The sequence below is a fragment of the Lissotriton helveticus genome, chromosome 6, assembly GCF_964261635.1.
Source record: "Lissotriton helveticus chromosome 6, aLisHel1.1, whole genome shotgun sequence".
Lineage (NCBI taxonomy): Eukaryota > Metazoa > Chordata > Amphibia > Caudata > Salamandridae > Lissotriton > Lissotriton helveticus.
The window spans coordinates 297334483-297361084 of NC_136067.1; the positions used below are offsets into that span (position 1 = coordinate 297334483).

General features: G+C 50.2%; 1 protein-coding gene across 1 annotated transcript in view; it reads left to right on the plus strand.

The window, feature by feature from the left end:
* Positions 1-1714: 1714 nt before the first annotated feature.
* WDR35 (WD repeat domain 35) overlaps positions 1715-26602 on the plus strand; it is a 501592-nt gene continuing 476704 nt past the window's right edge. The window contains exon 1 of the mRNA XM_078647744.1: positions 1715-1867. Within this exon, the coding sequence (XP_078503870.1) occupies positions 1844-1867 (24 nt within the window). The 5' untranslated portion in view covers positions 1715-1843. The remainder of the gene's footprint in view (positions 1868-26602) is intronic.

The following is a 26602-nucleotide window of genomic DNA, read 5'->3' on the forward strand; positions in this document are numbered from 1 at the left end:
TTTCTTTCGATTCCTGGTGGCGGCCAGAGCGGTGTCCTGTGTCGGCCGGCTCAGCTGAGCTGCCTGCGGCTGCCACAGTGATCAAGGTGCGCTGCAGACTCTGCTGTACGGGGGGGGCGGCTGCACAGGGGGCCGCGGCGGGTGGCCATGCTTAAGAGTGACGAGGACTGTGCACAGCATGCGCGCCGCCCGCCTGCCTGCACCACTCTCTAATCACCCGCCGCTTAACTTCCTGCTTCCTCCGGACGTGACGGCCCATCCCAGGCCGGCACATCCGGATTTATCATCCTGGCGCCCTGTTGCGCCAATGGCCATGACCGCGTTGATTGACAGCTCTGAGGCTGTATCGACTGCGGGCAGGCCGGGCGCCGGCCGGCCCCTGCTGACTGTATCTGCATTAGGTTAAGTTTCCAGGGCAACGGGAAAACGGGAGTCGACGTCGGACTCTAGAGGCACTAGCAGCAGAGATACATTGTAGCGCGGCGGCGCCGCTCAGAGAGCTCAGCTCAGTCAGAGCTGCTGCAGTGAGTCTGTGGTTTCTTTAGGCGGCACACATTAGTCGGCAATAAGCTGAACTTGAGAGCCCGGGCCCACAAGAGCTGCTGGCGCGCCGCTGGCACAGCTGGCAAAATGCGTGACAAATGCATTCAGTGCGGTGATGCGGATCACCGCACTGATATGCGTGAGTGTCACACCAGTTGCGTGACACTTGACAGGACTGGGCTCATAGGAGTAGCTGTGGCCCTGAGCAGATGCACGGCGCTGGTACCTCGGGTAGATCAAGTCCTGCTCCCATCATGTGCCAGAGCTGAAAGCACTCGAATTGTCCCCTGGGAGGCAGAAAGCACTGAGGCCAGCCTGCGCCGTCGAGGAGATGCAGGGCCGGCCGCTCCGCACTCGGCAGACACACGTGTTGTCCCAGGAGGTCGGGGACGCCTGGGCGCACCGGCGGTGCAGGCGAGATAGCCTTTCCTCACGCAGCGTGGGCACTCTTCGCCCTCGTCGCCATTGTGGGGCCCCCCTGTGAGTGCTGGCGCAGCGCGGTGACGCTGCGCTGGACAGAGGGACTCCGGACACCTTGCTGCTTCTCCGCGTGGTCCGGACTAACCCCCGAGACCACGCCTCCTTTATTTTATAGTACGCGCGGACGCCACGTACCACGTCCGCGCTGGCGCACGACTACGTGCGTGAACACTAGACTGCGCAGGGCAGTCTTGGACATTACACTGTGCTCGCTCGCCTCAGTGCACTCCCACAGATGTTTACAGCCCACAACTTTCAAATGCCACCACTGCCTCCAATCTATTTTGTGTTACGCCTGACCCGTTTCGTGTTACGCGTTATTCAGGTCTTTCCGCCCGCGAATATTTCTCCCTCTTATCGAAGTTGAAATGTTGGCATGTATGACTACGTTACAATTTAAACCAGGTACCGCTTTATTTTTCACCCAATAGACTGCGGAATGCTTATAGATGGTTTCCTCTGCGTGCTGTAATATAATATTAATAAACGTCATAGATTATTAACGGGGGTTGCCATGCTCTTTATTTAGACAGCAGCCAAATGTAGTAATGTTCCTTTACTCGAAGTTATTTTTCCCCGTTAGACGGCGGTAGCTTAAATGCGCCTGCGCAATACAAAACACTGCCACCAACTGAGAACTCCCAACATCCGGAAAGCGTAGCGATCGCTACATCCCTTCCGGTGGCCTCAGTAACCTGGTTACAGGGACGCATTGAGGTGGGCGGAGTTAAGTGCGCCATGGCAGTTACCTGCAAGCAGGCTCTGTAAGCAGCGCTATAACGCCAGGCACCCTAGACAGGAACCAGAGAGGAAGCGCAGGATGTTCATCTACTTGAGCAAGAAGGTGAGTGCCTGAGCAGGAGCTACTCTACGACGATCTGTGATGTAGAAGCAGCACAAGCAGCGGACGGCTGCCTCGGGGAAGATGCACAGGGAGCGAGGGCAAAGCAGCACCGTTGCGGGTTAAATCAGCACACAGAGCTGCAGCCGAGGGAAATGGTTGAGTACTGCAGCAGCACAGAACACAAATCCCCTGTTGCAGTGGCACTTGAGGCCGAGGAATCCACAGTAGCAGTTAGTGGAATAGCTGCTGTGCACACAGCTTAGGTGCAAAAACAATAGCTTCTGTATGTGGCGCTTCACGTCGCCCTTCTGTTTCTAAGTGTTGTGCCGCTGATGGAAGACCTATGTCTTATTTAATTTATTTTATGCGTTTTTATATAGCGCCGACTTTACCCGAAGGTGTCAGAGGGCTTCACAATAGGAACAGTAATGATACATGAGGAGAAAATTAGAAGTGAACAAATAACAAAAGCAAACGTTACATGAGGCAAAAGTGACAATTGTGAACAAACAAAATACAAGAGGTAGCAAACGGTACATTACAGGAGGAAAAAGTGACGTGTGCAGGCTACAAAAGCGTACAAAGTACAAGTAGAGGTATTGTACTGCAAAAAATGGCAGACACTCAAACACAAGAACAAACGTTACGTAGGCAATAGTGACACTTTGCAAGTATCTAAAGCAAACAAAATGTAAGAGGTAGCAAACGGTGTGTTACAAGAGAAAAGAGATGTGTGCATGCTACAAAAGAGTACCAAACACAGGTAGAAGGATAATACTGCAATAAATGACAGACACTCAAACCAGAGTTTTCTATAATGGAAGGACTTCCTTCAGATAATAGAGAGGGCGTGAATTATATTTGGAAGTGTCTGTGAAGGAGGAGAACTGACAGGTCAGCATTACTGCGAGCGGAGGGACCACCCGCAGCATCAGGATGGATAAGCATCTAGCCAAAGTGCTGAGTAGCCTCCAGCATCAGATGACTGTGCATCTTGCAAAAGCAAACGAGTTTTGAGGGGTCACAGGGAGGCGAGGGGGCGCAACAGAAGAGGAATTTGCCTTTATTTGCATTATATGCCAGTGGCCTTTCCATGTTTATCTATTTATTTATTTTTGCTATTATATAGCATGGATGTGGCCCGAAGGCATAAGTAAGTAATTTATTATTATGCGTGATTAATTAAAACCGTTGCATACATTAAATAATCTTTAAAAACAATAATCCACTATTACAAAGGTGTGACCAGTTTTAAAATGGTTAACTATTTCAAAGAAATGAACTAGTTTTAAAACAATCAAGACTGTATCTTACATAAAGCCGTATAAAATGTGGTTACTGTTTTAGTCAGGTTAAAAAGTCTATCTCATATAGGATATGTTATTGAGCAATCCGCCCTCAGATTCGCTGCTTTTCATTGGGGTTCCCTCGCCACTGAAATTGTTCGAGGGAGTAAAAACAGCTTCAAGATGTCACTAGGGAAGTGGTCCTGATGTTCTGCTTAAGGTATTAAGGGTAATTTTCTAAGCTGACTAGATTAGTTCTGGGGACCATCATACGGTGATTGTGCAAGGGCAGTAGAGATACGTTTTTTTCCAATGTATTTTTTTAGTCTCTGTTCAGTGAGTTCTGCTTAAGTTATTAAGGGTAATTTTCTAAGATGACTAGATTAATTCCTGGGACCATCATACAGTGATTGTGCAAGGGCAGTTGAGATATGTTTTTTTAGTCTCTGTTCAGTGAGATCAAGGAATTTTATAAGGCGGCAGTTCAACTGTGCTAGGGTTGGATTGAAGCACAAGATTACCGCCTGTCTGCAGGACCTGATACCGTGTTGGTTAAAGGATGGTTTTAGAAAGGTTTTCCTTAGGTCTTTTAACTTGTCATAGATACAAATGATGTGAATAAGGTTCTCGACTCCACAAGCACATAGCTTGCATTGCTGGTCTCCTCCTCTACGTTCCCATGGTGGTAAAAATGGGCTGATTGAGCCAACTCCCAAACGAAGTTTCAGAAATTTTTCTTTAGTTGTTATCTTTATTCCTGCGCTTAGATTGAGGGTTACCAGTTTCGTAGTTGTTGAGCACAACCCATCCATGGGCCCGTTTTGATATTGCTTCCTTGTCCTCTACAATAGATTTAAGTCTTGTTGACTTTGTAACTAGTTTTTTGAATATACAGTGAGTTGTTGAAGTTTTCCAAAGGACTGTCAGACCTAGAGCTTTGATGGAATCCAGAAGGTATTTGTTCGCTGATGATTTCCCCGTTCGTTTTAGTTCTTTCCAGAGATGGTTATTTAGGGTACCATTTTCTGCAGCTCTGTTTTCATGCCAGCATTTTACATAGGCTCCCATTCTCTCTGCCTCTTGGTTTTGCAGTCCAAATTCCAACCATATTTGGGGCGGGGAAACATATTTAGGGAGCTGAAATATTGCTCGGTGTAGGAAGGGGGAGTCTCTGGTTGGCGCAGTGCAGCACTGGCGACAAGCAGGGCCTCTCTCTTCCACGTCAGGGCTGAGGGTTACCTTCAAGAACAACCTCTGCTTACCCTCTAGGTAGTGTGGCGCAAGCAGTCTAGGCTAATCTCTGGGGCACATAGGGTTAAACACTTGCAGTATCACACCCTTCACCACCAACCCACCACACAATGACACCAAACTGTATTTGTAAAAATATATCTCTTTATATATTGTTCAAAAGCAGGCTTGTAAATACAGTCTTGGATTACTTTGAAAATGCAGGTTCCAGTTACTCTTAAAGATATAGGCCACAGTTCTTGTTAAGTTCTTTTTACTTGTCTTTCCAAAGAAAGGGGGGTTCAGGCTCTTCACTGTACTTTCCCTTGTCCTGCTAATCAGCCAGGGTTACCCCGGGCTGTCCGCGGGCCTCTCTGCGCCCCTGGGCTCTTCCCCGTGGAAAAAGCGGGCCCGGTCTGCCCGATCTCACGTTTTAAGCGGGAGCGGCGGCCGGTGAGTCAGCGTCTGCCTCTCCGTGCGAGCTGCACGGCTGTGCGCGGCTGACGGGGGGAGAGAGCGGGGGCCCTGGGAGCGCTCCACACGCGGCTCCGAGGGCTGGGCGCTGCAGAGGGCGGGAAACAGTACCTTTCTGGTGAAGTAGCTGGGCGCAGGTCAGCGCGGTAGTCCGCGTCGCGTTGTCTTCCTTCCGATATTAGGGCGAGCGGCGGCTCGGCTCTGGCTCGGGGGTTGGCGTTGCGGCGCGGGCCGGGTCGCGCTGGAGAAGCGCCTCGGGGTTTTCTCACAAAGGGGGGCACACGCAGAGGGCAGAGATCCTCAGCGCAGGCCTCTGGCAATCCAGGCGACGGTCAGGCACCCCACGCAGTAGCTGTATCTCGGACAGCGACGGCGCGTTCAGGGGCACCAGACACGAGGGGTGCAAGCAGGCACCGGGCACGGCCTTTCTTCACGTTGCGAGCTGCGGCTCGGGGCCAGTCACGGTGCTCAGATCAGCTGGGCTAATCTTTACGATGCTTCTGGGCCTGGCAGGCGGCAGTCACGGTGCTCAGAGTGATGGCAGCACCCAGAGCGTTGCTGAAGAGCGCGATGATCACAGCGCGCTCCGCTTTTCCTGGAGAGGCTTGCAAAGGGAAAACAGCGTCCCGCAGTGGTTCCTCTGTCAGGGGGTAGCGCCCACTGTTCCTGGGGCGCTGGTCAGGGGGCAAGTTCCACAGCAAGCCCTTGGAGATCTCTTAGCAGAGTTTGGCACAAAGTTCAAATAAAAGCAAAAGTCTCTTGTAGTCTCTTCTTTTCCTCTCCTTTGGCAGCAAGGCACCAGACACAGGCCAGAGACAGCACTCCTCCTTGTAGTCCTTCCAGGTCCTTCTCTTCGGGCAGAGTTTCTTCTGTAGCGCAAACAGGATCTAATTTACAAGGAGCAGGGCTCCTACTTTTATACCCAGTTTCTTTTGTTCTAGCACGCCAGGGGGGCCTCTGCATAACTGCTCCAGTCTCTGAGCACTTGTTGTGGGTACTTCTGGCTTCTGCATGCAGTGTGAGGGCAGGCACATCAGCCGCTCCCCAGGGGGGCGGAGCCGGCATTGTGAGGACAGGGGCAGCCTGAGCACTTTGTTGACAAGCTTCGGTCCTTCCTGGGCCAGGTGCAGGCTGAGTCATCAGTCGCTCCCCAGGAGGGCGGAGCCAGCATTGTGGAGGCAGAGCGCAGCCTGATGCATCATTCAGGGGAAACTCCCACCACCCACTAAGGTGTCATCCTGCTATTCACTACCTGTCAACTCCCAGCCCTGTCACTCACACACACCAGACAGTCAGATCCACATCCAAGCAGAGGCGGGCTGAAATGGTTAGGCCAGCAAATGCTAACTTTCTAAAAGTAGCATTTGCAAACCCAGGATATTAAAATAAACTTTACTAAAAGAAGTATTTTATTATTCTGAGTTCAGGCATACTAAACATTAATTTCTACCATGTTCCCTGAGCCTGCTGGGATTATAGAGTGTAATAATTCCAGCAGCCCATCTGGCCTAGAGGGGAACTGGTAGCCTTACAATAGTGAAAAACGAATTTGGCAGTAAGTCACTATTGGAACATGCCACACACATCAGGGCATGTTCTACCTTATACTTACAATGCACCCTGCCCTCAGGCCTACCATAGGGGTGACTAACATGAAGTTAAGGGAAGGTTTAGGGGCTGGCAAGTGTGTGCACTTGCCCAGCCAGCATGACAGTACCAGACTGCACGCAGGTTCTGCAGTGGCAGACCCTAGACACATTTTAAGGCTGCTTCTGTGGGTGGCGCAACCAGCGCTGCAGGCCCACTAGCAGTATTGGCATTTACAAGCCCTGGCACTCCTGGTGCACTTTACTGGGGACTAACAGTAAATCCAATTAACCAATCATGGACATCAGTCACATCTACACTTTACAACAGGGAGAGCATATGCACTTTAGCACTGGTCAGCAGTGGTAAAGTGCCCAGAGTCATTAAACCAACAAAAACAGGTCAGAGAGAGTATTGGAGGAAGGCAAAAAGTTTAGGGATGACCCTGCCAAGAGGCCCAGGTCCAACACTCGGTAAGAGGTTGCTATTATGCCATTTAAGATTGCTACATCTCTTCCTCTCATTGGCTCACTAGCATAAGTGATCGTTCCTTCATAATGATTCCAGCTGCGGCTTGAAGGAATTGTTTTGATCTAAAAGTATCCCCAGATACTTGTAGCTTGTTACTTGATGTAAAAGTTTCCCATCAAGGTACCAACTTGGTCTTGTCTTCTTGTGGCAGTTTACTGCCATAACTTTAATTTTAGTAAGATTTATGTTTAAGGCGTTCCGTTCGAAAAATTGCTAGCCACGTCCAGAAGATGTTGAAGACCAATTGGCGTCTGACTGATCAGGACTAGATCATCAGCGTATAACAAGTTTGTCAGTGTCATACCTCCCAACTTCGGGGCATGAGATGAACAGCTGTCCAGTTCCCCTGGTAAGTCTGCTAGGAAGAGGTTAAACAACAGTGGGGCTAGGACGCACCCCTGTTTTAGACCCTTAGTTGTGGAAATTCTGCTTGAAAGGTGCGTTCAGCCACCTAGTTTTATTCTGATCCACGTGTTGGTATACAGGTACCTAAGTTGATCTAAAAGAGAAGTTGGTATCCCCCCAACTGGCCAGCTTATGCCAGAGCTTTGAGCGATCAACGTGGCCGAACGCAGCTATGTAATCTATAAAGAAGAGATACAGGGGGTATTTGCCCTCTTTTGCGGCGTCCATGAGCATGGTTAAGGCCATGATGTTAGTTGTTGTTCCTTGGCCTTGACAGAGTCCTGTTTGTGTTGCAGGGATAATTTTATTCTCTGAGGCCCAATAGCCTATTTCTTCCAAAATATCCCTGTGTAATATTTAGCCTCAGTGTCTATAAGGGCTATCAGCCGTTAATTGTTTGGAATAGACCTCTCGCCTTGCTTATATATTGGGCTGATAATGGAGCCTCTCCATGATTCTGGAAGCATGGGAGTTCTTAATGAATGAAAACTGGTACCAGTGCGTTGCTCCAGAAGTCAGGTTCTTGTTTGAACAGCATTGGTGGAATGACGTTGGGGCCGGGAGCTCCCTCCCGTCTGCCTTTAGCTATTTGCTTTTCTATGGCCAGTGCAGCAGGGCTGTTATGGTCTTTTGCTTCGATGGGTAGGCAATTGTTTTCTGAGAAGTCCTTCTCCCGCTGCCACGGCCAAGAGTTACTAATGTTCTCTTTGCTGGAGCAATGATGAGTAGTTGCTTCTTTCTTTGGTTTGATTGTACTAGTGTTGCCTTGGTAGATGGAAACAGTGTTTAATTTTTGGTTTGAGTCATTGAAGTGATTAAATAGATATTCATTCCAGACCGCTTCTATGATGTTAGAGTTGATGCCAAGATGGTTCGGTCTCTGTAATTTATTGACTGTTTGCCAAAATTTGGCGCTGTTTTTCTGTTTTGCATCTTGGAGAAGTTTCACCCATATTTCGCAGTTCTTTGCTCTTCTAGTTTCCCATCTCCTCTTATTTAATGATTTTTTGCCTTCGCGGAGGGAACTTTTCAGTAACAAGTTGTGTGGAAATTTGCGGAGTTGTTTTAGTGTGTGATTTATAAGTTGCTTCAATTTTGTGGATACTGGACTTTTTTCCATTTTGCTAGGAATATATAAAGCATTCCTCCGTTTTAAACCTTGTCTGCTTAAAAATGTTTCTCCAAGTGACTTGACAAAATTGCCCCAGCATTCATAAGGCTCCGCTGCCGCCTCCCCCTCTTGTTTGCACAGGTCTTTGGCGATGGATGTTATTTCCTCTATGTTTGCGGAATTGCACCTTATCCTTTTGAGATTGATGGTTTCAGTTTGCACAATTGTTTTACTGACGGGCAGTGTCTGGCTTGAGCTTGCTTTAACACTTAGATCTTGTGGCATATGGTCCCTGAGATCATTATTGCCGATCTCGAAGGTGGCAATATGATTGTATAGTGTTAGAGTTGTGAAGATATAGTCTAGGTGGGACGACGCTATGGCTGAATGGTACGTAGCAGCTGTGCTATGGCTGAAGGGTACGTAGCAGCTGGTGGAGTATCGTCCTTAAAGCGGCCATTTATGGCTCTCATATTCAAGTACTCCAACTCCTGAAGCAGGTATTTCGCACTTCGCGCACGGTTGGTGACTGTGAGTCGGGCTTGCGTTGGGATACCCCACGCTGCAGATAGATCCTGGATTGGATCGTCGTCTTGAGTGTTACCTAAAAGATGCATGTTGAAATCACCAGCAAGGATGATGTGACCTGTTGCATCCTCGTCCATCAATCTTTTTAACTCAGTTGACAACTCCTTTGCTGCTTGTAACTTTTGTTTTGGAAGGACATAGATGTTTATTATTATTATTACTTCCTCTGGGCACTGGTTAATCTTAAGCGATATTTTTATGGCCTGAATGCAAATCGGAGGTGATAATTGAATATTCTTTAAATCGGTCTTACCTATTTCTGTTATAGAGGTTAAGAGCAATAAGCCGCCCGAACGATGGCCAAAAACAGACCCCTTTGTTGCCGGAAGTAGATGAGAGATGTAGCCCTGCAGTTCAAAGGACCGATGTTCCCAAGTTTCCTGGAGCAGGATTATATCAAAAGATTTCAGGTAGTTTAGAAACTTGGTCGCTTGTTTTGGAAGCGAAGTCATTAATATTCCAGACACATATTTTAAGGCCGTCGCGCTCAGTTTGGGATGGATGTTTTACAGCCAACTCTTGTCAATTTGTGCGCGCTGATGTAATTACATGCTGTATGCCCGACCAATTGTTGTTAATTGAGGATTGTGATAATGTATGTTGAATCTCTGCTGGTAACACTGCTATTGCCAGATTCGCCTCAATCTTTGTGCCTGGAGTTCTACTCCGTGCTCCTTTCAGGACTGAGAGTGTCGTCAAGCTTGAGTTGTTTATGTCATTGTTTAGGAAAGGTGTTGGATATAATGGTTTTGGGACTGGTTTCATGATTATCCCCCAATTTTGAATTCAGTCTACATCCTGTAAGATTCTGCCTGCAACCTCCTGAATTTATCCATCTAGTTCTGGTAGCTTCTAAATTGTGGCTATTGTTGTTTGGTAAGAATTCAATTGACAACAAGTCTGACAATGTGATGTCAATTAAAGTTGGGATAGAGTGTAAGAGCAGTAGCACGTTTTGTCTATTTAATATGTCTATACGACTTCGCGATTTATATTGTGGGAGTAATATAATGGTGTCAAACTCTACCACTTTTAACGGCTGTGGGTTGTAAAGAGATGTTTTATCACAATGAATTGCTGTATAAGCAGAACATCTCTTGTTTGGGGCATAAATGTGTATTTTACTGTTAAATGTACCTGTAGAGTCGTTGGTCATGTTGGTTTCCTGGTTAGTATTGTTGTGAGTAGATACAGGTTGAACAGATGGAGACTGAGTTGTTTCTTGCTTAATTGGTACTTGCTCGATGGCTTGACTCGACGTAAACATTAACTCTTTATAATTCTCCTGAAGGGTTATACCCTGGGTCCTCCTTGTGGCTAATGTCCCCTCAATTAGAGGCTTTCTTTTTAATGGTGTTTTAAATGGTTCTTTAATGAGGCAGATTTTTTCCGAATTGCTTTCATTGATAGAGGCGGTTGGTGTAAGGTTAATTTCAAGTAATCTCCTGGTTGGTTCTTGTTTGCCTTGCAGGTTATTAGTGCCACTGGCTGTGGAACTTGGGCTTCTTTGCTGTGCCTCTTTTCTAACTTCCGTTGTAGCTGGTACTGGAGGAATTAGTGCTGGTGCGTTTGGTATTCCCTTGCTTGTGTGGTCTGGTGTAATCGGGACAACTGAGTGAGAAAACTGGAGATGCACTCTCCTCTTTCTTCCTTTTTTGCTTGCGCCCAATTTTTGCTACAGAAGTGGATTCAACCAAGGATTTTGACTTGCTATTCTGCAGGCATCCGCCACCTTCTGTTGATGGTGCACTATTTGAAGGTGACGCATTCATGTGAAATGGAACCGACGCTGTTTTCTCCTCTATGGAGGTGTCGTTACCTAAAGTTTTCTGATTAGCAACAGTTTTTTTCAGAACAGTCAGTAGGTCACTTATTATTGTCGGAAGAGTTAGTAGTTTGTCCACTATTGGGGCACAGGAACATTCTTGTTGCCTTTGCTGTACGCTGTAAGTTGCTTCCTGCCCTCTCTTTATTAAACCATTCAAGTCGGCTAATTTCCTATCGATCCCCGAGGTAAAGTCGTCTAAAGTTTGGAGGACTGTCAGCTGGAGATCCATTTTGTGTGACTGGTATTGTAAGGCCGCAGTTGAATATTGCATTGTACTTAGTATCGATTCCCAGATTAAGTTTTTGTTTGGATGACCTCTTTCTAAGGGAGCGGTTTTTGCCGGTTTGTAATCATGATTGTATGAGGCGACTAGTTCCTCCCACTCTTGGGAGCCTAAAAAGGTCATGTCGCCATTACAGTTAGGTAAGTCTCCATAAATAGGCAGCTGAGTGTGCTGTGGTGCGAATGTTTCAAAGAGTTTGTGAGGTGCCGAAAGGACTGCTGGAGAGGTTGTTAATCCTGGATCGATGGTTGATAAAGGATACAGAAAAGAATACTTTAATGATGATGATTCATGTTCATTTATTTTATTTTCAGTTATTTCCTGTTCTTCCGACTGAGCTACTTTGGATTGACAGCCATGTTGGTTCTTTAATGTTGGTCCAAGGTTTGAATCTGCTTGTTTTGGGCTTCGCTGGGCGTCTATGCTAAGAGTGCCTAGTTTAACCATCATTTAGAGAGCAGAATCCATAGCCTCTGTTGATCTTAATTGGGAAGAGGAGAAACTAGAAAGCTATAAAGTAAAACAGCTTAAGCACTTCTGCAAGAGATTCAATGTTTCCATTATTGGGCTCACCAAGAAGGAAGAGTTCTACAAGGCCAAGGCCAAGGTAGAAGCAACAAATACCCCTGAGAATGAGAATTGAGGTGAGAATGCAGATATGCAGCTGGAAGGGCCATTGGGTCCAGGAGGAAGAAGAGCACCTTCCCCCGTAGGTAGCAGTGTTTCTGCCAAGAGTCTGTCTCCAGAGGAGCTGAAGGACAGAGAGAGATGTAGGAGGCATGAGATGGAGCTGACAAAGCTCAAGATAAATGGGCAGTTGGAATTAGAAATGCAAACTAGGAAGTTAGCACTGGAAGCAAAGAAATTGCAGTCTGAACATGGCAAGGTTTTGAGGGTGTTGGAATTGAAGGCCAAGAGCTTAGAGATTACTCCCTTTGGTGACAGCACATCGTCAGTGCCTGTGGAAGCTAGAGTGTATATTCCTAAGGATGTGGTGAAGTAATTTTATAAGAATGATCATATTGGGCTGTAGTTCAGAGCCCATGAGGCAGCCATGTCTTCCGACCGGGTCCCTGGGAGAGATTGGGGAGCTGGGTTGTGGGGGCGGTTCCTTAGTGAGGGGCGGGACACACTGTTAGACTTACCTTCTGAAGTCTATAATTCTTTTAGCCACATGAAGGATGCATTAATGTCCAGGTATGGTTTAACCCCTGAACTGTATAGGCAGAGGTTCAGGAATTGCAAGAAGATAGAGAGCAGTACCTGGGTGGAATATGTCACTTTCTTTTGCATCGCATTGGATGGTTGGGTGAAGGGCCGCAAAGTTAATGATTTTCAAGGTCTCTTTGATTTAATTACATGGGAGCACTTGTCCAGTAATTGTTTTCCAGAGCTGCGCCAGCACCTGATTTATCGCAGGCTGACTAACCCTAGGAAGCTTGCTGAGGAGGCGGACTGCTGGGTGAGCACCCGGGTCCACAAGGGTCACATGGGAGACTCAGCCAAAGGTGGACAGGGTACCCAGCAGAAGAGTGGGGGGGGCACAAGGGTAAACAGAAGGAGTTCCATAAGGGCCCCAAAGTAATTCCCAGGGGAACTTATGGAAAGGTTCCCAGCCTCCCCCTGAGAGAAAGCAAGGGGCCTGACAGGTAATCCTGTTCCAGGGGGACCCGTGAAATGTTACAAATGTGGGGACCTGGGTCATAAGGCGAATGACCCTAAGTGCTGCCAATTTGGAAAAGCGGTACAAAAGGAGGTGGTGATGAACAGAGCATCTGAACCAATCAAACACTCACACCCAGTCAACTGATCTGGGTTTAATCCATCACCGTTCTTTAGCCCACTCAGCCACCCCAGTTCAGACATGGCCATATGCAAATCAGTCTGACCCTGTGCCTCATGGGAACAGTCCAGCCCGAACTGCCAAACCATGCCTTCCCTGGACCGGAAACAAGCTTCCGAGGACCGGTTTCTGGCATTTCAGCCGTCTTCAGCCCGGCTTGCTTGAATCCAGTGGCAAAGTGAGCAAGGGACTCACGTCTGAGCATACCCTGCCAACTTATGGCGAACAAAGCGGTACATAAGGAGGTGGTGATGAACGCTCCGTCCATCATCCCCTTTTGTATCGCTTTGTTCGCCCTAAGTTGGCAGGGTATGCTCAGACGTGAGTCCCTTGCTCGCTTGGCCACTGGATTCAAGATAGCCTGGCTGATGAGGATTATGAATCCGAAACCGGTCCCAGGATGCTTGTTTCTGCTCCAAGGAAGAATTCTGCCAGGAGCAGAGAGAATGCCTCTCTCTCATGGGTTTGCGGCAACAGGCTGCAAGCCAGGCAGCAGGTGATCAGTCTGGATCACATTGGATCTATCAGGAGAACGGTCTCCTGTATAGTGAGCCTAAGGATGCTGAGCCCGGGTCAGCCCGTGTTCTGGTGGTACCCCAGCGCTTCAGAGCCTTCCTACTGGGGCTGGCTCATGATGTGCCATTGGCAGGACATTTGGGGCAGGACAAGACCTTTGAGTGGCTTGTCTCCCACTTTCATTGGCCCCAAATGCGCAAGGGTTCAGACACTCATTGCAGGACATGTCAGACTTGCCAGGCAAGTGGAAAGAGTGGGAGGAAGCAGAAGGCTCTTCTATAGCCATTCCAAGTGGTCAGCACCCCATTTGAGCGGGTGGGTATTGACATTGTGGGGCCACTGGACCCCAAGACAGCCATGGGCAACAGGTTCATCCTGGTCTTGGTAGACCATGCCATCTGGTACCTAAACAAGGGTGATGGATCAAGCCCTGATCTTTGGACTGGGTAAGAGTGGTCTGCTTAATTCAGACACTCTGTTCATCACCACCCCCTTTTCTGAATCGTTTTTGGCCACTATAGGTGTGGCAGGGTATACTCAGACATGAGTCCCTTGCTCACTGCTCCATCAGGATTCAAGCAAGCCGGGGGGACGAGGCTGAAATGCCAGAAACCGGTCCCCGGTAGCTTGTCTCCTTTCTGGTGAAGAATTGGCTTGGTAGTTTGGTCTGCCCTGTTCCCATGATGCACTGGGCCAGGGACAGACTAATTTGCATATAGCCAGGTTCTGAGCTGGGATGGGGCAGTGAGCTAAATAACGGTGATGGATCAAGCCCTGATCTTTGGACTGGGTAAGAGTGGTCTGCTTAATTCAGACACTCTGTTCATCACCACCCCCTTTTCTGAATCGTATCTGGTACCTGGAAGCCATACCTCTGAGGACAGTGACGGCCCCCGTGGTGGGATGAGCACTGATGGGAATTTTCTCCTGAGTGGGATTCCCTAGAGAGGTAGTGTCTGACCAGGGGACCAACTTCATTTCCAAGTATATAAAGTCCCTGTGGAAGGAGTGTGGGGTAACTTACAAGTTTACCACTTCTTACCTCCCCCAAGGAAATGGGTTGGTTGAGAGATTCAACCGAACCCTGAAAGGCATGATTATGGGTCCTGAGGAACCTATGAGGCATAAGTGATTTTGAGGAAGAGAGGTTGGAAACCTACAATTTGAAACCGCTCAAGCACCTCTGCAGAAAATGTAAAAGTTGCTACCCAAGGTATTTCCAAAAAGGATGAGTACCAAAAGGCGCTGAGGGCCTGGGTGGAGGCAAGAAATGCCCCAGAGCTGGTGGTGGAGCCAGCTGGGGATGCAGATGGGCAGCTGGATAGGCCAGTGTTTGCAGCTAGGGAAGGGGCACCGTCCCCGCCTGGCAGTAGCATCTCTTCCAAAGGCCTGTCCTCCAGAGAGCTAGTAGAGAGGAATAGAAATAGGGTGCACAGAATGGAGATGGTCAAGCTCAAGATGGAGGGTCAGAGGGACCTAGAGAATAGCAGATTGTCCTTGGAGCGAGAGAGAGAATGAGATTGGAACATGAGAGAATGTTGAGGGAGTTAGAGCTCAAAGCAAAGGGCTTAGAAATCAATTCCTCTGGTGGCCGCGTACCATCTGTGCCTTCAGACAGCAGGGTATATATCTCCAAGGATGTCATCAAAGATTTCCATAAGCATGAAGATATTGGGCAGTGGTTTGCAGCCTATGAGATAGCAATGTTGGCCCATTGGATCTCTGAGAAGGATTGGGGAGCGGGGTTGTGGGGCCGCTCTGTGAGTGAAGGGAGGGATACATTGTTAGACCTACCCAGTGAGAATAGATGTCTTATGCTCACATGAAGGAAGCCCTGATGACAAGGAATGGTTTGACCCCAGAACTCTATAGACAGAGGTTCAGGAATTGTAAGAAGCTGGAGGCAACCACTTGGGTATAATATGTATCTTTCTTTTGCAGAGCTATGGACGGTTGGGTGAAGGGTAGCAAAGTGGATACTTTTGAAGCGCTATATGATTTGTTTGCATGGGAGCACTTGTCTGCTAATTGTTTTCCAGAGCTTCGCCAGCACCTTATTGATAGCAAGTTAACTAACCCAAGGAAGCTTGTTGAGGAGGCGGACCGCTGGGTTAGCACCCGGGTCCAGAAGGGTCACGTGGGAGACTTCGCCAAAGGTGGGCAGGGTCCCCAGCAGAAAAGTGAGGGGGACATGGGTAAACAGAGGGAGTTCCAGAAAGGGCCCCAAAGTAATTCCCAAGGGAAGGGGTCCCAGCTTCCTCCTGAGAAAAAGTAAGAGCCCCAACAGGTAAACCTGTTCACAGGGGGCCTGCTACATGCTTTCAGTGTAAGCAAGTGGGACACCGTTAGTATGATCCCCAGTGTCCCCAAAAGGGTCAGTATGTGCCCCCGTGCACCACCCCATCAGATGGCCACCCCATCAGATGGCAAGTATAGCCCTGGGAGGGGAGGAGATGGGTGCCCAAGGTGGGTGATAACACTAACAAATACAGGCAGTGGGTGACCATCAAAGGCCATAGGGTGGAAGCACAAAGAGACACCGGGGCTAGTGTGACAGCAGTCAGTTGTATACAGTTACATGCTGGCCTTCAGGATCCAGACTCGGCGCTTCTGACAGCTCGCTCAGGCGAATCTGGAAGTCAGCCAGGAAGAGATGAAGCGGTGGTATGATCAGAATGCCACTCGGATTGAGCTGCAGCCTGGTCAGAAAGTTTGAGTTATGGCCCCTGTAGAGCCCTGTGCGCCCCAGGACAGGTGGACTGGACCATTTGAGGTGGTGGAGCTCAAGAGTGATGTCACCTACCTGGTGAACTTACGGTCTTCTAGGAACCCTTTACGGGTCCTGCATGTTAACCGCCTGAAGCCCCACTTAAAAAGGTCCGAGGTGGGCATGCTCCTAGCAACAGATGATGGAATGGAGGAGGAGACCGAGCCTCTTCCTCACCTCCTGTCTGCAACAGAGCAAGATGGGTCAGTGGATGGTGTCAGCCTCTCTGCCACACTGACCCCTGAACAGCAGCAAGATTGTCGCCAACTTTTGGGACAATTCCCTGATTTGTTTGCCCTAGTTCCTGGTGTCATTGAGTGGTGTGTCCATGATGTGGCTTAAAGAGTGACTGACAGGGTCAGGGCGTACATCAAGGAGGAGGTCTCCAAGATGTTTGCCTTAGGGGTGATTGAGTCCTCTAACAGCCCGTGGCCCAGTCCAGTGGTCTTGGTTCCAAAGTGTTACGCACCTGGTGCCACACCCGAACTCCGGTTCTTTGTGGACCACTGAGGACTCAATTCAGTCACCAGGACCGAGGTGCACCCCATCCCCAGAGCTGATGAGCTCATTGATCGGTTATGGGCTGCACGGTACCTCAGTACGTTTGATTTGACGTCTGGGTACTGGCAGATCGCCTTGACTGATGGGGCCAAGGAGAGGTCAGCATTCTTCACACCACATGGGCACTACCAATTCCGGGTTATGCCCTTTGGAATAAAGAATGCCCCTGCTACCGGTTGGTCAACCAGGTGTTGGCTGGACTGGAGAATTTCAGTGCCGCCTACCTGGGTTACATTGCAGTGTTCAGGGCCAGTTGGGAAGAACATCTGCACCACCACTGGGAAGTGTTGATGGCACTGCGAAAAGCAGGCCTCACGATCAAGGTGAGTAAGTGTCAGATAAGGCAGGGTTCCGTGGTGTAATTGGGGGCACCAGATGGGTAGCGGCCAGGTGGCGCACCAACAACCCAAGATTAATACCATCTTGGCATGGGAACCCCCCCCCAAGACCCAGACACAGGTGAGCACCTTTTTAGGACGCACAGGGTACTACAGGTTTGTTAAGAGGGATGGCAAAATTGTTGCACCCTTGACTGAGCTGACTTCCAGGAAGCAGCCCAAGAAAGCGAACTGGACTGACACCTGTCAGAAGGCTTTTGACTCCCTGAAGACTGCCATGTGCACACTCAGGTGCCCAACTTCTCAAAGGAATTAATTGTCCAAACAGATGCTTCAGAGCATGGTGTGTGGGCTGTTCTATCACAGATTAATGAGGAGGGCCTAGACCAACCTGTAGCCTTCATCAGTAGGAGGTTACTTCCACGTGAACAGAGGTGGAGTGCAATTTGAGCGTGAGGCATTTGCTGTGGTCTGGGCACTGAAGAAGTTTAGACCATACCTGTTTGGGACTCATTTCCGGGTTCTTTCAGACCACAGGCCCCTCAGATGGTTGATGCAAATGAGGGGTGAGAACCCAAAGCTGTTGAGATGGTCCCTTTCCCTACAGGACATGGACTTCACGGTGGTACACCGCCCTGGTACAAAACACGCCAATGCAGCTGGTCTGTCCAGATTTTTCCACCTTAGTGAAAAGAACTCCCAAGGGGAAGGGTAGTTTCCCCCACATTTCAGCTGGAGGGGACACGTGTTAGACCTGGTACCATTGGCGTGAGTCTTACTTCCATTTTTTACTGATTGCCTCCTCTGTTTTTGATCTGTTTGCTGGTTTAGATGCTTTGGGCACTGTGCGACTGCTATTCAGTGCCACAGTGCAAGTGCTCCCTATGTTAAATTCATATATTGATTAGTGACTCCATGATTGGGTTATTTGATTTACTTGTCACACCCTAGTACAGTTCACCATGTGTGCCCAGGGCATGTAAATCAAATGCTGCGGGTGAGCTTGCAGCACTGATTGTGCAACCCACAGAAGCAGCCTGTAAAATGTGCCTCAGGTCTGCCATTGCAGAACCTGTGTGCAGTCTGTGACTGCCATGTCGACTTGGCAAGTGCCCTCACTTGCCAGTCCCTAAACCTTCCCTTTTCTACTTATAAGACATCCCTAAGGTAGGCCCTAGGGCAGGGTGCATTGTATGTAAAAGGTAGGTCATGCCCTGATGTGTGTGGCATGACTTGATAGTAAATTACAGCCTATTTCGTTTTTCACTATTGCAAGGCTACCTGTCCCCATAGGCCAGAGTTGGCTGTTTGATTATAACATCTTATAATCCTAACTGACCCAGGGAACATAGTAGAAATTCAAGTTTAGTATGCCTGAACTCAGAATGATAAAATACATCTTTCAGTGAAGTTAGTTTTTTAACATTCTGTGTGTGAAAATACCACTTTTAGAAAGTAGGTATTTTCTTACCCAACCATCCAGCCTGCCGCTGCTAGCTTGTGTATTGTATGTCTAGTTTTGTGAGTGACAGGGGTTGGGAGGCTCCAGGAGACAGGGCGAGTCAGCACAGGGCTGAATAGACCTATCTGCATGTAGAGTGGTGGGAGGAGTAGCACCTGGGTCTGAATATGGCTGTGCTTGCCCTCCACAATGCTGGCTCCACCTCCTGTGGTGTGTCTGAAGACCCTAGCCCACACTGACAAAGGAAGAAGGTGTGCACTGGCAGAATGCACCCAGAACTGGTTTGAACTAGGTACAGGACCCTCTGCCTTCAGAGGACAAAGGATTTGCTAGTATAAATATTAGGGCCCAGACCCCAGGACTTTAAATCACTTCTGGAACAGCAAGACAAACACTTACCAAGGAGAAGATCCAAGGAAGCTGCAGGAGTTTGGACTGCCCCTCTGGCAGTGTGCTGTGTTGCCGGGTTGGCCTGCAGTGGTGTGTTCATTGTCAAGGAAAGGAGAAGAAACTTTTAAATAACTTTCATCATCTTACAGAATATTTCTCCAAGGGCTTGAACTTGTGCTTGCCTCCTGCTGAAGTCTCCGGGACAAAAGACTTCACCACCAGCTCCCCTCTGAATTTCCTTGCTGGGAATTCTGTCTGCAGAAGCCTGCATGTCGCTGGGAGCTGGAAGTGCGACTCCACGAGAAGAAGCGTGTCGCAGCTGTTGCCGTCACATCGCCGGAAAAGCGTGTCGCCGCCGCAGAGGTCGCCGCCGCATCACCAGAGAAGCGTGCCTTCATCGCAGCTGTTTACTGAGGCATCAAAGGAGAAGTGTGTCACCACCACTAGGGTCGCCGTCGCATCACCGGAGAAGCGTGTCGCAGGGCCTGTCGCGGCTCCAAAGGTACAGAGTGTGCCGCACGGCCGCCGGGCGTCGACACATCATCTTCTTGATAACGCATCTGCGCGCCTTAAAAGGTAAAAAAAGCGCACCCGCTGATACCTGACTACATCGACCATCATGCTCCGGGGTCACACGCTGATGGGACGAGAAGTGTGCGACCTCATGTGGACTTACTATTTATACAGGTTCCCTTGAGCCGGTGTGAGGTGACGACCTCGAGATAACGCATCTGCGCGCCTTAAAAGGTATCTGGACCTATGAACCCTTTCGGCAGCCCATGCAGCAACCCCGTGCACACGCCTAATCCCTGCTGATGAGCGTTAATGAACGCGAAACACGTGTCCAGGGATGGCAAGCACACCAAGTGAATACCTTGAAGACTCAAGACCCGGGTAAAAGCGCACCCGCTGATACCTGACTACATCGACCATCATGCTCCGGGGTCACACGCTGATGGGACGAGCAGTGTGCGACCTCATGTGGACTTACATCATCTTCACGTCGTCGCATCGCATCAAGGGTGGCCATCTTATCGCATTGCACCGGATTGTCGCATCGCATCGAGACACCATCTTGCCGCATCGTAACAGGAACACAGTACGAGAATCAACGCATCACCTCCTCTCTGGTAAGGAACAAGACGAATCCCCTACTCTGCACAAGCATTGAGGAGCGACGCATCGCCTCCCCCGAAGCAAGGAACAGACGCATCACCCTCCCTGCGAACCTTTTGTTTGTTTTGCGTTACGCATCCAAGGTACTTTTGTGAGAAACGTGTCTGATTTATCATCAACTTGAACTAAGTTACTTCTACCATCTTTAAGTCTATTTTGAATACAGTATTGTCATTTGTGGTCTTGTGTTAAGTCTATATAAAGAATACATATTTTTTATAAAACCTGTGTGGTGTCCATCTGTAGTCTTTTCACTGTATTACTGTATGTGTTTTTTTTGTTGTTTTTTTTTAAATCTGTTTATTAGCATAGTTTTGTGAGCAGTAATAGCATACAACTTCATTCAGATAGTCTTAGTGTAAATTCCGCAGGTACATGTATGCAGTTGCTCCAAGCATATATAAAAACATAGTGAATTCGATTTTTCATTTTTCATTTTGTCGATGTATTGGAACAAACTAACAAAACCCTTTCACAACCGGTCCCACCCTCCACCCCTATGAAATCCCACCCGACACTCTCTTAGTAGGCACATGAATGAAATATCGACATGTGGGTCACACTCAATGTAATGATACAAAGCGCAAGGCTAACACACAGGTAAGATGGGGTAGTGTGAGCGATGGGTCGGGCTGTCCGTCCCCATCGTAGTGCACCGTAGGCAGTGGTGGTCGTGGTCGTGCATAGGAGAGTGAGTCGGGGCACGGTAGTACCCCAAACGGCTATTCACTAGTATCCTCATCACCGTCGTCATTGCCAGCCTCAAAGACCCCCAATGTGGCAAACCATTCCAGTGAGATCGGCGTTTTCCGGAGGCCCCTATTCTCCTCCCTTTGTAGTGCTACGCCCTCAGCCTTCCCCCAGCGCACTACCTCCGCCCGCCACAGATCGGGGTTGGGTGGTCTCGATGATTTCCATCTCATCGTGATGGCACGCTTCGCCAGCAACAAGGCCAGATCAGAGAAGCGCGCCGCCACGGTTCTGGTGCGGGTCGATGGTCCCAGCCCTAGAAGTGTATTTTCCAGTGTAGGTATTCGGGGCAGTGTACCCGCTTTCGCGAGTGAGTCATGGACAGTGCTCCAGAAATATCCTAGTTTGGGGCACTGCCACAGCATATGTACTAGTGATGCGTCGTCCGCATCACATCGGGGGCAGTTATGTCTGGTCGCAGGAAACATCACATGTAGTCGGCGCGGTGTCAGGTAGGCTCTATGCAATATCATCAGTTGGATGAATTTGTACTTGGGGTTCCTAGCTACCTTCCTGGGGAACTGAAGTATGCGCTCCCATTCCTTGTCTCGCAGCGGTCTTCCGATTTCTACTTCCCATGTCGCTCGTAGTGGTGATAATGTGAGTGCCCTCCCCGACTTAATGCGAGACGTGAGCCACTTGGTCAGGTGGCCGCCCGTTCCCATGAGGTAGAGCATTGTAATAAGAGGGTTCGTAGTAGGCTCCCGCCCGTCAGGCGACCATTTGCATGAAATGTAGTGTCGGAGTCCGGCGTGTAGGAGAAAGGAGCCGCCGGGGACGCCCTGTGAAGTCCTGAAGTCTTCGAAAGATAGTAGGTGTCCCTCTGCAAACAGGTCACCCACGTGTGTCACGCCTGCGTCATGCCAGGGATCCAGTAGGGTCGCCGTGAGTGTGCCCGAACCCAGTGGTATGCCCAATAATGGAATCGTGGGGGCATATGGAGTCCCGAGGGACGTGTACTTCAGTGCCTTCCGCCAGTATGTGATCGCCAGCTTGAGAAGTGGCGGGGCGGTTCTGGGAAGGTCCGAGCCAGGAAGGAGCAAGGTGTGCACTCTCCCCTTAGTACGGTCATCCTCTGTTAAATTAATCTCGTGAAGATTACGGCCCGCCACCCAGTAAGCTAGCCATTGCAGCTGACATGCGTAATTTTAAGCCCTGAGGTCCGGTAATCCCATGCCTCCAGAGTCGGAGGGGAGTTGCATCTTGGCCAGACCTATGCGCCTGCGGCCATTTCCCCACACAAGTTCGGTTAGTAGCGAGTCGAGGGTCTTAAATGTCGCCGCTGGGATCAGGAACGGCAAGTTGGTGAAGTAGTAGATAAGCCGGGGGAGCATCACCATCTTGGAGATTGCCACCCTTCCGGGTATTGAGAGCGGCAACGTAAGCCAAAACTGAATCTGTGATTTCAGCGCCCGAATGGCCTTCCCTAGGTTGCCGTCTATCATCATGCTCGCCTCTCTGTATATCTGGATCCCCAGGTATCGGAAGGTAGTGTCAGCCATCTGGAATGCATGAGGGGCAAAGGGCAGGAGAGTCGACCCCTCTGTGGCTGCAAAGGTGAACCCGTAGGACTTAGACTCGCTTATGGTGAGGCCAGAGATCTCTCTGAAATCCTCGAAAACCCGAGAAATCGGACTTAAATCACCTCTAAGGTCACGGAGATACAATATGATATCATCCGCGTAGGCAGACACAACATGGTCCGTGCCATGGCGCCGTACGCCATATTGGGGGGCCATCAACCTGAGCCTACAAAGTAAGGGTTCGAGGGCAAGGACAAAGAGGAGAGGGGAGAGCGGGCAGCCCTGTCTGGTGCCTCTGGCAATGGCCAGAGGACCTGAGATTTGATTGGAGGTGCGCACCCTGGCAGTGGGGCTGGTGTATAGTAATCTGATCCAAGCGAGGAATTCGGGTGGTATCCCGAATTTTAACAGGGTGGCGAACATATAGTCCCACCTCAGGGAATCGAAAGCTTGTCGTAAGTCTAAAGAAATGCACCCTTCGGAGCCCGCTTCCATATCGTCTCCGAGCATGAGCTGAGCCAAGCGCCTAAGATTCATGGCCGTATTGCGGCCCGTTACAAAACCGCATTGGTCTGGGTGTACCAGCTGGGGCACGTATTGCACGAGCCTTGACGCCAGTACCTTGCTCAGTATTTTAGAATCAGTATTGAGAAGGGACAGGGGTCTGTAGTCGGCCAGCTGCAGACCATCTTTGGCCGGTTTCAAGAGGGATGTGATCAGGGCCTGCATGGATGACTGCGGCAGGAAGGTTGTACGTAGGGCTGCCAGATAAACAGTATGTAACCGTGGGGCCAGAAGGTCTATATATGTGGCGTAGAACTCCGTTGGCAGGCCATCTGTTCCAGGGGCCTTGCCCTTCGGAAGGGCTCTTATCGCCTGTCTGATTTCCGCCACCGTAATAGTACGCTTCAAGTCTTTATTCTGAGCGACAGTAAGTTTTGGGAGGGCCAGACCCTCCATGAAGGCCGCAATTGCGGGCTCCGCTAGGGGCTGTGGGGGACTATACAATGTGGTGTAGTAGTCCTTAAACGCCGTGTTGATCCCTATTTGGGTGGTAGCTGAGCGGCCATATTGGTCGAAAACCCTCAGAATGGGTTGGCTGATCGGGGAGTCCCGCAGGAGGCGGGCGAGTAGGGGTCCGGCTCGGTCAGCCTGCGTATGCTGCCTGTTCGTGTATTCCCTGTAGTCTATAATCCGCAATTCTTCCAGGAGCTCCGCATGTCTAATATGTGCCTCTTGCAGTGGCGTGAAGGGAACATTGGTGCCCGCTGCCTCATTCTCCAGGGATGCAAGTGAGCCCTCTACCTCCTTCAGTTCACTGATCACCTCCCGTTTCCTTCCCACCCTAAGAGCCATTGCAGCCCCCCTAAGACAGACCTTGAAAGCGTCCCACTCTACCTGCCGGGAGCTGGCCGTGTGTGCATTCGTGGAGAAGTAGGTATCTATAGTGTCTGACAGAGAGGATCGGAAGACCGAGTCCTCGAGGGGATCAGGAGACAGCCGCCAAGTCGGAATGGGAGCCAGTGTCTTACCCCACTGCCATGTAATCTCCACGGGGTTGTGGTCCGACAGCGTTTTCCCCATGTGCTGGGCCTGGATAATTTGTGTTGTGAGGGAACGGGAGCAGAAGACATGATCAATTCTGGTGTGAAGTCGGTGGGGAGGGGAGAAAAAAGTGTATTCCCTATCTAGAGGGTGTATGCTGCGCCACACATCTGCCATATCCCAGCCCTCGGCCCAACTTGCAAGCGCATCAGCCTGTTTTCTGCTCTCGGTTGTCTGTAAGGGGGGGTGTGATCTATCTAACATAACATCAAGCACAGCATTAAAATCACCCCCGATGATCCATCGATGGTCGGCCCAATCTGCAAGCACCCCGTTTACATTGGACAAAAATTCCGACTGATTCGTGTTAGGTGAGTACACACAGCCAAGTACTACCGCCTCCCCGTCCAACAGACCCCGTATGAACACATAGCGACCCTCTTGATCAATACGTTGCTCTTGCAGCTGAAAGGGAAGAGAGCCACGAAGCCAAATTGCCGCCCCCCTAGAGAATGCAGAGTATGAGGTCGCAAAGAGCTGCCCTCTCCATTTCTTGCGCAGCTTCACCGCTTCCGCAGTGTTCAAATGTGTCTCTTGCAAGCAAGCAATCTGCGTCCCCCTTCTGTTGAGCTGTGCAAGGATTCTATGTCGTTTATGCACAGATCCCATGCCACGCACATTCCAGGTGCACAATTGATAGTTATTAAGAGGTCCCATTTCCAACTGTGCGGCTCGACAATGTGATGCAACTGGGTGACCCCACATGTCCTGCTGTGCTAAAAGGTGAGAGTGTCTCGCAAACAAGTAACCCCTGAACAAAAAGGTCCCTGAGCCAACGTACCCAGGAGCCAAACCATGGTGCCCAACGTGGGCACAAGTCAGTCAAGTTCTTGTGCATACCGGGGGTGGTAGGCCTCCGCCAGTCGGCCCTGAACTGTCTGAGTGGGCACGGTAGCCCACAATACAATGGGCCCCTGCACACACAACCCACCATATGTGAAGGAGGGGATTAGTTATACGTTACCACCCGGTGAGGATCAATCGTATCGTGGTTCAGAACTCCTCCGCCATCTGGGCCGTGATCTTCGGGAAGAGCTGTAAGCTGGTAACCGAACCAGACACCTCAGTGTGGGTGTCGGTGGTGACGGAGATTCTGTCTCCGGCTACTTCCGCGTCGTGGGCGGCCAGCGCCTCCTCAGTTAGGCGATGATGCGGGGATGATGACGTGCGGTCTGTCACCCGGTGTCCAGAGGGATGCGTCGTCGCCGGAGCTCTGTGTGGTGGATGACGTCTGGGGCTGTGAGCGTCGCTCCGTCGGTCTGCCGAGCCTCTGCGGGTGTCACTGTGGTGGCCTACGGACGGGTCCCGCGACTCCGGCGGGGTCAGGGTGATCTCCATCCATTCTGCCGCTTCCTCGGGTGAGTCGAAAAAATGGGACCTGTTGTCATGCAGGATTTTAAGCCGGGCAGGGAATAAAAGTGCATATTTCATGTTTCTGTCCCGCAGTTTACGTTTCACCCCCATGAAGTTGGACCTGGCCCGCTGCACAGTGGGCGTGAAATCGGGGTAGACCGATATAGTCTTGTCCTCAAAGCGTATTGGCGCTTCCTCTCTTGCTGCCCGCAGGACAGTGTCACAGTCCCTGAAGTGGAGGAGCCGAGCGATCAGGGGGCGAGGGGGTGCCCAGCTTGCGGGGGCCGCGATGGCATCCTATGGGCCCTTTCCACACTGTAGAGGGCGGTGAGGTCTCTCTGGCCCACCAGCTTCCTTAGCCAATCCTCGACAAATTGCGTGGGATCCTTCCCCTCGCTTCTCTCCGGAATACCAAGGATGCGGACGTTGTTGCGGCGGGCCCGTCCTTCCGCGTCGTCCACCCTGTCCCACAGTTGTTTCAGCTGCTTCTCTACTTTTTCTAATTTCGTGGAATGTTCCGTCTGCTGCGGTATCAGGTCGTCCAGCGCTATTTTCTGCTCCGCCACTCGATCCGCCAACTTGTTGTGGTCAGCCTTAAGTAGGGATAGGCCAGTCGCCATACTGTCTATGCGCGATTCTAGCGCCTCGCGCGTCGCGCGTATTTCATTCAGGATCAGATCCAGCTTGGCGTCTTGCGAGCCCTTGCCGGTCGGCGGGATGATGTCCATGTTGGAGGAGGCCAGTGGGTCCTCAGAGCCCGTAGACTGCACATCTGCTCGGGTGCCCTGGCCCTGTGATTTGCCCTTGGTTCTGCCCATGGTTCGTGGTAGCAGGGTGGCGTTGTAGCGGACGCAGCAGCCCGCCGCCGTCCCTCCGAGTGGTATGCAGTAGGCGTGGATGGGCCAATGTCCACTGAGCAGGGGCGGATGTAGTGAAGATCCCTGGGCTGGTATGGGTAGCGCGGACTATCCTGGCGAGGTAGCGATGCAATGTGGGTCGGTGCGCCACTGGTGCCCACGCCTGTAGGAATACTCCCAGGACCGCCGATGCGGCGAGGGGGGAGAGGCGATGAGATCCAGGCCAACACAGAGTGAGTGTGCCGTGGCTGGCGGGAGCGTGGAAAAGGGC